This window comes from Heterodontus francisci, chromosome 3 (assembly GCF_036365525.1).
Source record: "Heterodontus francisci isolate sHetFra1 chromosome 3, sHetFra1.hap1, whole genome shotgun sequence".
NCBI classification, from domain to species: domain Eukaryota; kingdom Metazoa; phylum Chordata; class Chondrichthyes; order Heterodontiformes; family Heterodontidae; genus Heterodontus; species Heterodontus francisci.
The window spans coordinates 96,953,768-96,970,015 of NC_090373.1; the positions used below are offsets into that span (position 1 = coordinate 96,953,768).

General features: G+C 43.3%; 1 protein-coding gene across 5 annotated transcripts in view; it reads right to left on the reverse strand.

Moving 5' to 3' along the window:
- opn5 (opsin 5) overlaps positions 1 to 16,248 on the reverse strand; it is a 473,827-nt gene that overhangs the window by 225,935 nt on the left and 231,644 nt on the right. For all 5 annotated transcript variants that reach the window (XM_068024828.1, XM_068024818.1, XM_068024848.1 and 2 more), the window contains 3 exons: positions 5,545 to 5,660; positions 3,651 to 3,752; positions 1,596 to 1,747 (listed from right to left, as the gene is read on the reverse strand). In XM_068024828.1, the coding sequence (XP_067880929.1) occupies positions 1,596 to 1,747; positions 3,651 to 3,752; positions 5,545 to 5,660 (370 nt within the window). The remainder of the gene's footprint in view (positions 1 to 1,595; positions 1,748 to 3,650; positions 3,753 to 5,544; positions 5,661 to 16,248) is intronic.

Here is a 16,248-nt window from a genome sequence, read left to right on the forward strand (position 1 = left end):
ACCAATCTTAGTGTCGTCTGCAAACTTGCTAATCAGTCCACCTATACTTTCCTCCAAATCATTAATGTATATCACAAACAACAGTGGTCCCAGCACGGATCCCTGTGGAACACCACTCGTCACACGTCTCCATTTTGAGAAACTCCCTTCTACTGCTACTCTCTGTCTCCTGTTGCCCAGCCAGTTCTTTATCCATCTAGCTAGTACACCTTGGACCCCAAGCGCCTTCACTTTCTCCATCAGCCTGCCATGGGGAACCTTATCAAACGCCTTACTGAAGTCCATGTATATGACATCGACATGACATCGATAAAAAGTGATGAGAACTAGTAACAGAATAGGAACAGGAAATAATTTTTTGAGTTTGATGATAATTTCTGCTATATAAAAAGATAAAAGTGTATAAAACATTAAATTTTGGTGAACTAATATTTGGTAAACAACTATATACGTGAGTAGTTATTTATTTCTGTAATTTGCGCATGTTTATTTTCTTTCTTCCCCACTCTCTGCTAATCTTAAGATAAATTATTAGCTCCAACATTGAGTTAACTTTGAGTTAAATTACTAAGTTCATGGGTTTTTAAAACAAACAATCAAGTTTTCAAACTGAAATCTTTATACTGTCTAAATTTATATTTAAGTGTCAACACTTCTTAATTTGTTCAAAAACTGATTTTCATATACACAGATTTATTTATACGGCTGCAGTGTTGGTTGTTCCAGCTCCAATGGGCAGTGATGTTTGACAATAAGAGAATGGTGTAACATGTTAATTGTATATTAGTTGTATTTAATTGTTTGCAGGTGCTGGGCATTAATGGAGGATTCACTTGCACCCCTATAGAGGGGAACAGAAAAACTGTGGCTGCGGGGTGAGGAGGTGCATGTTTGTAATGTGCGTCTCTATAAATAAATGCACACAAAAGTATGTAAAGACTGGCTCTAGTTCTATGCTTCACCACCTGGTTTTCTGGATGATAACATTATAGATCCAAGCTTAATCCCATCACCACATTTTAAGTCAGGGCCTACTAGGGACAGTAACAACTGAAGGCCTATCCACCAAGGAAAGCAGAATCAACTACTGGCTTGAACTTGGTCATTTCCTAATCTAATAGCAATAAAGCGCACTTGGTAAGAATGCCAGGAAAAGTCCTTGATTACCTGTTTATCCGATGTACCTAGAACCCATGATCCCTGGAAATGAACAGAAAGATGGGGCAAAAAAAAAGAAAACAAACCAACAAATAAATCTATGGCAGGAAATGTACATCAAAAATTAAAATAAGTAAAAATGGTTAAATAGTAAATTAAACCATCCAGGAAAAAAGAAAACAGCAAGACTGCCAACAGGTGAAAAAATGTCAAAAATAAATAAAAAAGGAAGAAGGCAACACATACTTGAAGATGGAGTTACAGGCAAGTGTGAAGCATGTAACTGCTATAAATTTGGCAAAAAGTGAAAAGACAATATGCCATCCCTTCATTTGTCAGTCTGAAGCATGCAACAAGTGTCTGCAATTCAATGAATTTGAAGAAATTCTGTTTGCTTTTATTAAAAACACTTCTAATGAATACAAAAGCTATATTACTTGTGCTGGATCTTTAGTTTCTCAACAAACATCATCAGGTCAGTCATTTGTGCCTTAAGATCTTCGATTGCAGTTCTGTTCCTATCATCTATTTCAGGTGAATCTTTCACCTCGGCAGCATTCATTATCCCAGTATTCTGTTTGAACGATGGCTAAAACAGTGAAAAAATAATGTTATAGTATCGATTATCTGTTCTAAACATATCTAAACACTTGATATAAATTCTACTCGGCACAAGGATCATTTTCTTTTCAAATCACGAAAGGCATTTCACTTCATTTTGGACAACTTTGAAATGATATCAGTACTTTATATAATTTTTCAGCAATTCCTGGTCATTTTTTTATTCGTTTGTGGGTTGTGGTGTCACTGGCTAGGCCAGCATTTATTGCCCATCCCTAACTGACCTCGAGAAGGTGGTGGTGAGCTGCCTTCTTGAGCCACTGCAGTCCTTGGGGTGTAAGTACAGCCACAGTGCGAGTGGTTTTTGATACATGGCTTGCTAGGCCATTTCAGAGGGCATTTATGAGTCAAACACATTGCTATGGGCTGGAGTCACATGTAGGCCAACCAGGTAAGGACGGCATATTTCCTTCCCTAAAGGACATTAGTGACCTAGACGGATTTTTATGACAATTGACAATGGTTTCATGGTAACCATTAGACTAGCTTTTTTTTTTAAAAAGTCAATTCAAATTTCACCATCTGCCATGGTGGGATTCAAACCCATGTCCCCAGAGAATTAGCCTGGGCTATGAATTACTAATCCAGTGACATTACCACTACACCACCACCTCTCCAGGGAGGTCCCAACTAATTTTTAATGTGCTGCTTAAATATGAAGCCCAATAATAAAGCTAAGTTAAGAGTTTACAATACATCAGCCAAAAATGCTGGTATCAGGAAGGATCCATCAGTTGGATTTTGTCTCTAGTGATGTTACCTAAGCTAGGTAAAGTGTAAATTGTTAAACAGCCACTGAATGGTGCTCCTTCACATAACCCAATCAAATGGTATAGCCATTAGGTGACTGAGGAACCAAGCTGCTTTAAATGATACATAAATGATATGAAACAGTTCACTGTTTAGCTGCTTGATTTATGTCCTGATTGTTTCATGATATGTGAAAGCTTGTGGTGGGATGCAATTTGAGTCTACACACTTGAATTTCCGAACTCAGCTCAATGCTATGAGGAAACACAAATACGGAGATGAGGAGGAGAGCTGAATTTTACGAGTGCACCACAGCTCGTGGCGGCACACTCTGATGGCGATATTACGTGTGGGGGCTCATTTAAATAGCAGGGGCGTGCGGAGCTCTGAAGGCGCGCTAAGCACGAACAGCGGCCGTAAAATCGGCGTGGGACAGCTGCTGCCTGCAGGTAAGTTCATTTGCATCTTTCTATTGTTAATTTGAATATTAAGCTGAAGGTCCCGCCGCCAGGCAGGTTGTACCGAGGTCCTCACGCTGCCAGTAATATGCAGCGGGCCCTTCACGATGTCCCGGGTCGAGGTGGGCCTCTCCCCGCAAAATTTTACCGCCCCCCACCCCACCAGCCCCCTGCCCCCAATGCGACCTGCAGGGTTGAGGAGCTTGTAAAATTCATCACAGAAATATATAAATTGAAGTACTGTCCCTGAAGCACTCTGATGTGCTTCCAAACCAATAGGTTTAAAATACCCATTGCAGAAGTTGGATGGTACGAAAGCTTATCGATATCCTACGGATAAAAGTAGACAGAAATGGAGCGGGTAACTTTAAAAGAAAAACTTCAAGGAGAGAGATTGTAAAACCTCATTTACAACTTGCAATGAAATTGCGCGTGGTGTAACATTATTGCAACTTTTATTCCCCCAAATCTACATTTTAATTTTAAGTCCAATCGTGTTGTTTCCGAAACTTGAAGTTATTTTCCATTACAAATTGCTTCTCCGCAGGCAAAATTACCTTGCGGAACTAACCCAAAGAGGTCTGCAGGCAGACCACTCTATTTACATGGAATCACAAAGCTGAACAATCAATTACATAAAAGTTTATTGGACAAACCATTTACCTTTTTAACAATATCAGGCGGCTTTGGTTTGGCAGTTTCTTCTTCTTCTTCCTCTTCTTCAATCATTTTAGAATTTTTATCTAAATGACTCTCACCCAAAGCCTGAAAAGCAGGGGATTATTTTTGTTCAAAATGTCATGGAACTGTTTGAGAAACAGAAGTTAAACACCTCTATTGATACACTATACTCCGGACTGCACTGCTTCCCAATGCTACACAGCTTTATACTGAAACCGAAAATATGAATTTCGTCTTTTTTGTAGCAAACCTGTATAACTGAAAATATATTTTCCTTCTACTGAAACAGATACAGAAACTATCCCATCTCCAGACAAACTGCTTTACAGTACTTAAAAATAACAACTTCATGCTGGATTGCCCAGCCAGCCAGAGTTAAATTTAAAATGGTGCATAAATATGAGGTACACAGCCTCATTCTAACATTAAATTACCAACCTGCTCCGAGAAGCATGTTGGCTTCCTGCCCATCTAGCCTCCATTAAAACCGCAAGTAGTGGGCTGGCATTGGAATTCAGACTTTTAACACTTGAAACTCCCAACCAAACCAGATCTATGCGATTTTTGGGTTTAAATCCATTCTCCCATGTCTCCAAATCATTACAAGTCCAGTAACAAAACCACTACGCTATTGCGCCCCTAACCAGCTGAACTTTAATCCTTAACATAGGTAAGAGCTCTACCATGTCTTAAACTTGTGTTGTTTTTTTAAATGGACCAACGTTATACCTGCATTCATAAAATAGACTTTCTTTTGTAGGATGAAAAGGAAAACTATATTCATTGAAAGATACACATGTTGCAAAGCACGTCATGGGGAACAAGTAGCATAACAGCTATTGCACGCCCACTGTCAATGTTTAACCTGTGGTTCAATGTTTTAGTATTTGGTTGCTTTTCCAAAGTTAAAAAAAAATCATCTCCTATTTCTGCTTGGTTCAGGGAAAAAGAGAGTGAAAAAGATACAAAGTTTTCCTTTGAACTGCGTAAGTTCCGTCTTGGGCCCTAAATGTACTAACCAGGCCTGACTCTGCTTAGCTTCTGATATCAGCCAAGATCAGGCATCTGAAAGAAAAAAAAAAAAACTTACCTTTATCATTTCTCCCAGCTTATTCTCGACCTTATCACCAACAATGATGCTCTGTTTTCCAAGCCTTCACAATTGGCTATCAGTTATTCCCAACTCTGCCTCATTGGGCAGCTGGGGGGTGGGGGGAGGTGTGGTGTGGTGCATGGAAGGGTGTGTCAATTTTCAGTCCAAATTCTTTCATACAGTCCTCAAGTCCTTGACAACCACTCTCCTCCTGGCCCATCTCCAACCCATCCTCACACTCACTCTTGCAACTACATATACCTTGTCCCAAAAGCATGGCCACCAGAGATGTACAAGTTTGGTATTCTCAATTTGTCATCCACTCTTGACCCCGCTTCTCTAGATGCTGCTGATTCTTCCTGACATTTAGTTCCGAAGATGCCTACAGCCCCTGATGCCTCTGGCAAATGGGCAATATTTGCATGAAAAGTAGACAGAGTAAATGGCAAATGACTGTAAGGCATCACAACTGAGCTCGATCATGCCTTAATCCAACATTTCACATTAAGACCCAATGGCTGGCAATGAACAAGAACCATTAATTTTGCCTCCTCTTTGCCCAATCGCAGTCAATGTTATCATCCCACAGCTGTCCCAGCTGACTTAGTACAGACCAGGAAATGAATTTGGGCCTTTGTTGTTTTATGGCTTGATGCCACAACCGACAATGACTTCACCCACAAGGCTAATGGGGAATTGTACTGATTATAAGTACACAAAATAGCATGCAAAAATATTGTCCTGCACCAAAGTTTGCAAACAAAAGACAAAAGAAAAACTCACAGGGTGAGTGGCAACAAAAATGCTGGGTGGTCTTCTCCCTGGTATCCTTGGCCTGCTAGCTGTAAGATGAGAGAGTTTTTCACCAGAAGACTCTACAGAGTCGAAGCTCATGAGATCTGCGATAGAAACAAAACAAATGAATATCCCCTGCAACTTCCAATTAGTATAGCCTAATATAAAGTACAGCAAATTCTTATAAACAGGACATGCAATAATCATGTAAATTTTAACAAAAGGCTTCGAAATGAAATGGTCATCAAATATTTAGTAATAGAGCAGTAACATCTGGGCCATGTAGATCAGTAATTTTACAAAATGTACTTCAGTGTGACAGCAGAACCAGATCAAAAGGAGACAGAATACTGTTATGTCAGAAGGATCAAAAACATGCGTCTCAAGCAATGCCCTATGCCCACAAGTGTGGTGGAAGCGGAGACAATTGACTTCAAGAGGAAGTTGGATGGCTACCTGAGAGAAATAGACTTGCAGGGCTACAGGAATTGAGCCAGGGAGTGGGACTGACTGCATAGCTCCGTGGAAAGCCGACATGAACTTGTTTGGCCGAATGGCCTCCTTCGGTGCTGTACATGACTCCATCCATGTGCCAGACAGAATCACAGAGTTGCTATAGCGCAGGAGGCAGCCATTTGGCCCATTGTGTTCCCACTGGCTCTCCAAAAGAGCAATTCACTTAGTGCCATTCCCCCGTAACCCCGTACGTTCTTTCCTTTCACATACAGAGTGACTCCTGCCAACTGTTATGACCGAGGCGGAAGAAATGCACTATTTATTCCAGTCCCACTTCTCCACAGGTCACAACACATATCTAATTGAATTTTCCCATTTAGCAATATGGTCAATCATATACTCTATTTTTCCCAGAATAGAACACACTAACCAGGTTTCTGTAATGAACAACAAAATTGACAGTTTATTATAAACAAGTCATAGAGTCGTACAGCATAGAAACAGGCCCTTCGGCCCACCATGTCCATGCCGACCATAATGCCTATCTATACTAATTCCACCTGCCTGCATTAATTCCATATCCCTTTATGCCTTGCTCATTCAAGTACCTGTCCAGATGCCAAGTCTTAACTAGTAATTAAGTAAATCATAAACACAAAGATTAAAACTTTAAACTCCATTTTTTTTTTACCTTACACACACACACACACAAACGCTAAGCAGAAAAATAAGAGAGATTTTTTAAATTCAGAGCTCTGTTACAGATGAAAAAACACTTGGGCTGATTACTTGCTCATTTTTGAAGAAAAGAGATGAGATACATTGTTCCAAAATTGGCACACAGTCTAACTTCTGAGTACATGTAGACAGGTCATTGGGATCTTTTAGAACAGTTCTTTTCAGGCAGCGTTGAGAAGTAATCTAGCAGGCTTTCTTCAAAGACAGGAGACGAGATGAATTGACACAGTGGACTTCTCAAGGTCTTTCGCTGGAAAGCGAGCTGGGTTGTGGTCTTCCCTCCTTCCTTGAGACTTCTTCAGCAGACTTGACTTTATCTCACTCCATAAGATAAAACACACACTGACACTATAACCAAAAGCTTGCAAGTTTTCTGCCCTCTCAGGTGCCTGCTGCTGTTTTTGGGCTTGTCCAATCAAGGGGCCCCTGTCACTTCGCTGCCCACTTCTTCCGCTGTTACCAGGGTTTCTGTTCCATTTTTAACTTGAGTCGTGTGACAACCAGTAAGCATTGCTGCCAAACCAGTTATTTCAGTGTCCTCCTCTTGAAAAAAAACTGGTCCAACATTTATTCAGTTTGACTATGAATTCCTTTAAAAAATATTTTGAATATTAACCAGGAGCACCTTCATCATACAATGCAGAGCATGCACAAAGCGATCGTGGACGTCACTGTGTGCAAACATTTGTCATATTGTCAGTATGAATGTGTGCGCTGATGTCACCACGCAATGACGTCCTCACCCCTCAATTGCCGTGATCGCAGCCTCCATTTCCCCCAACAGTATCCTGCTATCTCCAGCCATTCCAGCCTCAATTGCCACTTTCAATTTCCTGCTCCCGACTACTTGCTGCTTCATCTGACCTCACCGCTTCCCCTCCTCGGCTGTTCACTCCCCACCTTGCTGCTTCCCCGCCCCGCTTCGCTTCCTACCTTGCCATCTCCTCCCCTCGGCTGCTCGCTCTCTGCCTCACCGCTATGCCCCACCTCATCCCCTCAGCTGCTCACTCCCCAGGTTACCCCATCACCCCTCAGCCGCTCGCTGCCCGCCCTGTTACTTCAGCTGCTCACACCCCGCCTCGCCACCCAGAGAAGCGGTGGGGATGGGGAGAGCGGTAAGCGAGTGGCTCGGAGGAGAGCTGCAAGGCAGAAGAAGCAGCGAGGCCAGGAGCATGTGTCCGAGGGGAGATGTGGGGAGCAAGTGGCCGAGGGGGTGGGGTGGGGGGGAGAGTGGGAAGGCGAGGAGCAAGCAGACATGTGTGTGAGGGAGTGGCGAAGAGAAGCCATCATGATGGAGGGAGCGGGGTACTGCTGGGGGTGGGATGGAAGTGGCGATCGCAGCCATTGAGGGGGTTTGGGTTTAAATTGTTTTTTGTGTCAAACTGAGCATGCCATCTTTATTACGGGCAGCTGCCTGAGACGTCACAGTGACATTTCTGTTAATGGGGATGTATTTGCGTATGTGCCAGTGCTATGCCACCATGCGGTTGCATTGTCAGCAAACACAAACTTTCATAAAAACAAAGAGCAAAGAACAGGACAGCACAGGAACAGGCCATTCGGCCCTCCAAGCCTGCGCCAATCTTGATGCCTGCCGAAACTAAAACCTTCTGCACAGGCAGAGAGATCTGGGCGTGCAGGTCCACAGGTCACTGAAATTGGCAACGCAGGTGGATAAGGTAGTCAAGAAGGCATACGGCATGCTTGCCTTCATCGGTTAGGGGCATAGAGTATAAAAATAGGCAAGTCATGCTGCAGCTGTACAGAACCTTAGTTAGGCCACACTTAGAATATTGCGTGCAATTCTGGTCGCCACACTACCAGAAGGATGTGGAGGCTTTGGAGAGGGTACAGAAGAGGTTTACCAGGATGTTGCCTGGTCTGGAGGGCATTAGCTATGAGGAGAGGTTGAATAAACTCGGATTGTTTTCACTGGAACGACAGAGGTGGAGGGGCGACATGATAGAGGTTTACAAAGTGAAAAGCGGCATGGACAGAGTGGATAGTCAGAAGCTTTTTCCCAGGGTGGAAGAGTCAGTTACTAGGGGACATAGGTTTAAGGTGAGAGGGGCAAAGTTTAGAGGGGATGTGCGAGGCAAGTTCTTTACACAGAGGGTGGTGAGTGCCTGGAACTTGTTGCCAGGGAGGTGGTGGAAGCAGGTACCATAGAGACGTTTAAGAGGCATCTTGACAAATACATGAATAGGATGGGAATAGAGGGATACGGACCCCAGAAGTGCAGAAAGTTTTAGTTTAGGCAGGCATCAAGATCGGTGCAGGCTTGGAGGGCCGAATGGCCTGTTCCTGTGCTGCACTTTTCTTTGTTCTGGGGACCGTATCCCTCTATTCCCATCCTATTCATGTATTTGTCAAGATGCCTCATAAACGTCGCTATCGTACCTGCTTCCACCACTTCCCCTGGCAGCAAGTTCCAGGCACTCACCACCCTCTGTGGAAAGAACTTGCCTCGCAAATCCCCTCTAAACTTTGCCCCTCTCACCTTAAACCTATGCCCCCTAGTAACTGACTCTTCCACCCTGGGAAAAAGCTTCTGACTATCCACTCTGTCCATGCCGCTCATAACTTCGTAAACCTCTTTCATGTCACCCCTCCACCTCCGTTTATCCAACCTCTCCTCATAGCTAATGCCCTCCAGACCAGGCAACATCCTGGTAAACCTCCTCTGTACCCTCTCCAAAGCCTCCACATCCTTCTGGTAGTGTGGCGACCAGAATTTAACACAATATTCCAAGTGTAGCCTAACTAAGGTTCTGTACAGCTGCAGCATGACTTGCCAATTTTTATACTCTATGCCCCTAACCGATGAAGGCAAGCATGCCGTAAGCCTTCTCGACTACCTTATCCACCTGCGTTGCCACTTTCAGTGACCTGTGGACCTGTACGCCCAGATCTCTCTGCCTGTCAATACTCCTAAGGGTTCTGCCATTTACTGTATACTTCCCACCTGTATTAGATCTTCCAAAATGCATTACCTCACATTTGTCCGGATTAATCTCCATCTGCCATTTCTTCTGCCCAAGTCTCCATCCAATCTATATCCTGCTGTATCCTCTGACAATCCTCATCACTATCCGCAACTCCATCAACCTTTGTGTCGTCCACAAACTTACTATTCAGACCAGCTACGTTTCTTCCAAATCATTTATATATAATATAAACAGCAAAGCTCCCAGCACTGATCCCTGCGGAACACCACTAGTCACAGCCCTCCATTCAGAAAAGCACCCTTCCACTGCTACCCTCTGTCTTCTATGACCGAGCCAGTTCTGTATCCATCTTGCCAGCTCACCTCTGATCCCGTGTGACTTCACCTTTTGTACCAGTCTGCCATGAGGGACCTTGTCAAAGGCTTTACTGAAGTCCTTATAGACAACATCCACTGCCCTTCCTTCATCAATCATCTTCATCACTTCCTCAAAAACTCAATCAAGTTAGTGAGACACGACCTCCCCTTCACAAAACCATGCTGCCTCTCGCTAATAAGTCCATTTGTTTCCAAATGGGAGTAAATCCTGTCCCGAAGAATCCTCTCTAATAATTTCCCTACCACTGACGTAAGGCTCACCGGCCTATAATTTCCTGGATTATCCTTGCTACCCTTCTTAAACAAAGGAACAACATTGGCTATTCTCCAGTCCTCTGGGACCTCACCTGTAGCCAATGAGGATGCAAAGATTTCTGTCAAGGCCCCAGCAATTTCTTCCCTTGCCTCCCTCAGTATTCTGGGGTAGATCCCATCAGGCCATGGGGACTTATCTACCTTAATGCTTTGCAAGACGCCCACACCCTTCCCTCGACTCATCATCCACCAAGTCCTTCCCTTTGGTGAATACTGATGCAAAGTACTCATTTCATACCTCGCCCATTTCCTCTGGCTCCACGCACACATTCTCTCCTCTGTCCTTGAGTGGGCCAACCCTTTCCCTGGTTACTCTCTTGCTCTTTATATACGTATAAAAAGCCTGGGATTCTCCTTAATCCTGTTCGCCAATGACTTTTCATGACCCCTTTTAGCCCTCCTGACTCCTTGCTTAAGTTCCTTCCTGCTGTCTTTATATTCCTCAAGGGCTTCGTTTGTTCCCAGCCTTCTAGCCCTTACGAATACTTCCTTTTTCTTTTTGACTAGGCTCACAATATCCCTCGTTATCCAAGGTTCCCGAAATTTGCCAAACTTATCCTTCTTCCTCACAGGAACATGCTGGTCCTGGATTCTAATCAACTGACCTTTGAAAGACTCCCACATGTCAGATGTTGATTTACCCTCAAACAGCCGCCCCCAATCTAAATTCTTCAGTTCCTGCCTAATATTGTTATAATTAGCCTTCCCCCAATTTAGCACCTTCACCCGAGGACTACTCTTATCCTTATCCACAAGTACCTTAAAACTTATGGAATTATGGTCATTGTTCCCGAAATGCTCCCCTACTGAAACTTCGACCACCTGGCCGGGCTCATTCCCCAATACCAGGTCCAGTATGGCCCCATCCCTAGTTGGACTATCTACATATTGTTTCAAGAAGCTCTCCTGGATGCTCCTTACAAATTCTGCTCCATCCAAGCCCCTCGCAGTAAGTGAGTCCCAGTCAATATAGGGGAAGATAACATCACCCACCACTAGAACCCTGTTACTTTTACATCTTTCCAAAATCTGTCTATATATCTGCTCCTCTACCTCCCGCTGGCTGTTGGGAGGCCTGTAGTAAACCCCCAACATCGTGACTGCACCCTTCCTATTCCTGAGCTCCACCCATATTGCCTCACTGCATGATCCCCTCCGAGGTGTCCTCCCGCAGTACAGCTGCGTTAAAAACAGTTTAATTCCTTTTTGAATGCTTCACTTGAACCTGCCACTACTACACAGATGGGCTGGTAAGATGGGCAGAGCAGTGGCAAATGGAATTTAATCCTGAGAAGTGTGAGGTGATGCATTTTGGGAGGACTAACAAGGCAAGGGAATATACAATATTGGTAGAATCCTAGGAAGTACAGAGGGACCTTGGTGTACTTATCCATAGATCACTGAAGGCAGCAGCACAGGTAGATAAGGTGGTTAGGAAAACATATGGCCTTTATTCGCGGTGGCACAGAATATAAGAGCAGGGAGGTTATGATGGAGCTGTATAAAACGCTAGTTAGGTGACAGCTGGAATACTGTGTACAGTTCTGGGCACTACACTGTAGGAAGGATATGACTGCACTGGAGAGGGTGCAGAGGAGATTCACCAGCATGTTGCCTGGGCTGAAGACAGACTGAAAAGGCTAGGGTTGTTTTCCTTGGAGCAGCGAAGTTTGAGGAGGGACATGACTGAGGTATACAAAATTATGAGGGGCACTGATAGGATAGATAGGAAGAAACTTTTTCCCTTAGCGGAGGGGTCAATAACTAGGGGGCATAGATTTAAGGTAAGGGGCAGGAGGTTTAGAGGGATTTGAGAAAAAAAAAATTTCACCCAAAGGGTGGTTGGAATCTGGAACGCACTGCCTGAAGAGGTGGTAGAGGCAGAAACCATCACAACAATTAAGAACTATTTAGACGAGCACTTGAAACACCATAGCATACAAGGCTACAGGCCAAATGCTGGAAAATGGGATTAGAATAGGTAGGTAGGTGCTTGATGGCCGGCACAGACACGATAGGCCGAAGGGCCTGTTTCTGTGTTGTATGACTCCATGACACTCTCAGGCAGTGCATTCCAGATCTTAACTACTCGGTGCATGAAAAAGTTTTTTCTCATGTCACTTTTGCTTCTCTTATCCACTATTTTTAAATCTGTGCCCTCTCATTCTCAATCCTTTCACAAGTGGAAACAGTTTCTCTCTATCTACTGTGTCCAGACCCCTCGTGATTTTGAATACCTCTATCAAATCACCTCTCAGCCATCTCTTCTCCAAGGAAAACAGTCCTAACCTCTCCAATCTATCTTCATAATTGAAGTTCCTCATCCATGGAACATTTGTCATGAATCTTTTCTGTACTCTATCCAGTGCCCTCACATTTCTCCTAAAGTGTGGCACCCAGAACTGGATGCAATACTCCAGGTGAGGCCGAACTAGTGTCTTATGCAAGTTCAGCATAACTTCCATGTTCCTGTACTCTTTGCCCCTATTAATAAAGCCCAGGATACTGTATGCTTTAATAACCGTGCTCTCAACCTGTCCTGCCACCTTCAATGACTTAAGCGCATATACATCCAGGTCCCTTTACTCCTACACCCACTTTAGAATTGTACTCTGTATTTTATATTGTCTCTTCACGTTCTTCCTACCAAAATGAATCACTTCACATTTCTATGCATTGAACTTCATCTGCCTGCCCATTCCACCAACTTGTCTATGTCCATTTGAAGCTTCACACTATCCCCCTCACAGTTCACAACGCTTCCAAGTTTTTTATCGTCCACAAACTTTGAGGTTTTGTCATTTGAAAGCCAGTTAGACTCTGGATACAAAATTTATTGCGCCTTTAAATTCTCAGACAGTCATACTGTTCCAGGTATGATCATCTTGGTCTGTACCATCCTTGTCCAAATTTCAATCTATCCAACTTTGTGTTACTAAAACTTTACACCATTTGGAGATTGCTCCATGTCATCTCGGTGATGGGATCATCACCAGCTTCCAGTAACATAGCCATGGTTTCCCAGACCAATACTTTTACTTACTTTAAATCTGAAGGGAGAATGACATCAGGATGTTTAACTTGGCTAATACAAAATAGATGAATTTTAGGTTAAGAAAATAAGACCAAATAGATAAAATCAAAGGTGAGAGTTTTGTTTTTTAAATTTACTTTCTAGGAATATGCAGTTTCAGTGCCAATCTACTAAATTTATACAAACATATGAATTAGGAGCAGAAGGCGGCCATTCGGCCCGGATAGCCTGCTCCGCCCTTCAATAAGATCTGTTCGTGTTGTGAATTCCACACTTCCATCTACCCCGATAATCTATGATTCCCTTGCCTAACAAGAATCTATCTACCTCCACCCTAAAAATAATCAATGATCCCGTCTCCACCACTTTCTGAGGCAGAGAGTTCCAAAGTCACACAACACACAGAAAAGATTTTGCCTTATCTCGGTCCTAAAAGGCGCCCCCTAATTTTAAAATAATGTCCCCTAGTTCTGGACTGACCCACAAGAGGAAACATCCTTTCCACTTCCACCCTGTTAAGACCGTTCAGGAACTTATATACTGCAATCACGTCTTCCCTCACTCTTCTAAACTCCAGTGAAAACAAAGTCCAGTCTGTCCAACCCTTCCTCATAAGACAACCCGCTCATTCCAGGTATCAATCTAGTGAAACTCCTCTGAACCACCTCCAACGCATTTACATCCTTCCTTAAATCAGACCAAAACTGCACACAGTATTCAAGATGTGGTCTCACCAATGCCCTGTATAACTGAAGCATAACATTCCTACTTTTATTTTCAATTCCTCTCGTAACAAAGGATAGCATTCCATTAGCCTTCTTTATTACCTGCATACTAACTTCTTGTGACTCATGCACTAGAACACCTAGATCCCTCTGAAACTCGAATTCTGCAGTTTTTCTCCATTTAAGTAATACTTTGCTTTTTTATTCTTCCTGCCAAAGTGAACAACTTCACATTTTCCCACATTATACTCTATTTGCTAGATCTTTGCCCACTTACTCAACCTATCTATATTAATCTGCAAGCTTCTAATCTCCTCTTCACAACATACTTTCCTACCTATTTTTGTGTCATCTGCAAGTTTAACTACCATGCTATTGCTCCCCTCATCTAGGTCAATGATATAAATTGTAAAACGTTGAGAACCTAGCACAGACCCCTGCAGCACTCCACTCGTCACACCTGCCAAACAGAAAAGGACCCATTTATGCATACTCTGTTTTCCACCAGCCAGCCAATCTTCTATCCATGCTAATATGTTATTCCCTACACCTTGAGCTTCTACTTTGTGCAATAACCTTTTATGTGGCACCTTGTCAAATGCCTTCTAGAAATCCATGTATAATAAGTCAACATGCTCCCCTTTATCCACAGTGCATGTTAATCCTTCGAAAAACTCCAATAAATTCGTTGAACATGATTTCCCTTTCACAAAACCATGCTGACTATTCCCGATTACCTTGAGTTTTTTTTTTAAGTGCCCAGCTATAACCTCCTTAATGATCAATTCTAACACCTGCTCCACAACAGACGTCAAGCTAACTGGCCTGTAGTTACCGGTTTTCTGCCTCCCCCCCCCCCACCTTCTTGAATAGAGGGGTTATATTTGCTACTTTCTAATCTGATGGAAAGTTTCCAAAATCTAGCTTATTTTGAAAAATTATCAATGCATCTGCTACCTCATTAGCCACCTGAAACTTGTCAGCCTGCATTTCTATCAGTTTGCTCAGTACCACTTCCCTGGTGATTGTAATTTCACCAAGTTTCTCTCTTCCTTCCACTTCCTGATTTACAGCTATTACTGGAATGCTTTTTGTATCCTCTAAAGTGAAGACAGAAGCTAAATATTTGTTCATTTCATCCGCCATTTCCTCATTATCTATTAACTCCCATTTTCACTCTCTGGAGGACCAGCACTCACTTTACTCACTCTTCCTTTTTAAATACCTGTAGAAACTCCTGCTATCCGCTTTCACATTTCTAGCTAGCTTTCTCTCATACTCAAATTTCTTTCTCCTGATTAACCTTTTAGTCTGTTATTCTTTACATTCTGACCAATTATCTGACCTGCCACTCATCTTTGCACAATTATATGCTTTTTCCTTAAGTCTGATGCTTTCCTCAACTTCTTTAGTTGACCAAAGATGGTGGGTCCTCCCCTTAGAATAATGTCAGAGAGTAAAATGGGACTACGTTACAACAGGCTGGATTTTATAGAGGCTCCAACATTAGGGTCCATGGCGGGGGTGGGGAGGGCATGAAGATTGCCCCGGGTGAGACCCACCACGCATCTCAATACTGGCAGGGCCTGTCCTGATATTGCTGGCAGCAGCGAAGCCGTGTGATGGCCCCCATGCTGCTCAACGACGAGACTGTAATTTATATAATCAAATAAATTTACTTACCTGCATGAATGACTTTTCCATCACCTCCTGAAATGCCACTGCAATCTTCATCCTGGTGGCTGGTACTGCCGCGCTTTCAGATGCCCGTCTGGGGAAATGAGGTGCAATACTGGTGGGGAGGGGGAAGGAGCTAGGTTTATCAGTGCGAGAGGTGGGGGCCAGGGTGAAATGAACATCACGCTGTAGGGATGGTGGGAAGGGTTATAGATGAAAGTTTGGGGTGGGGGGGGGGGGGGGGTTGGGGGAAGGAGAGGTCAGATTGTGAAACAAAGTGCTTTTTTTGGGAGGGGTGGGCAAGGACAAATAATTCATTTAATTGATATGGGGAGGTGGGAGAGGGGCAAAAGGAATATATTTATTTTCTTTCATTCAATGTTTCTTTAAATATTTAAATTTACAGCCCTTTAAAAATGGCA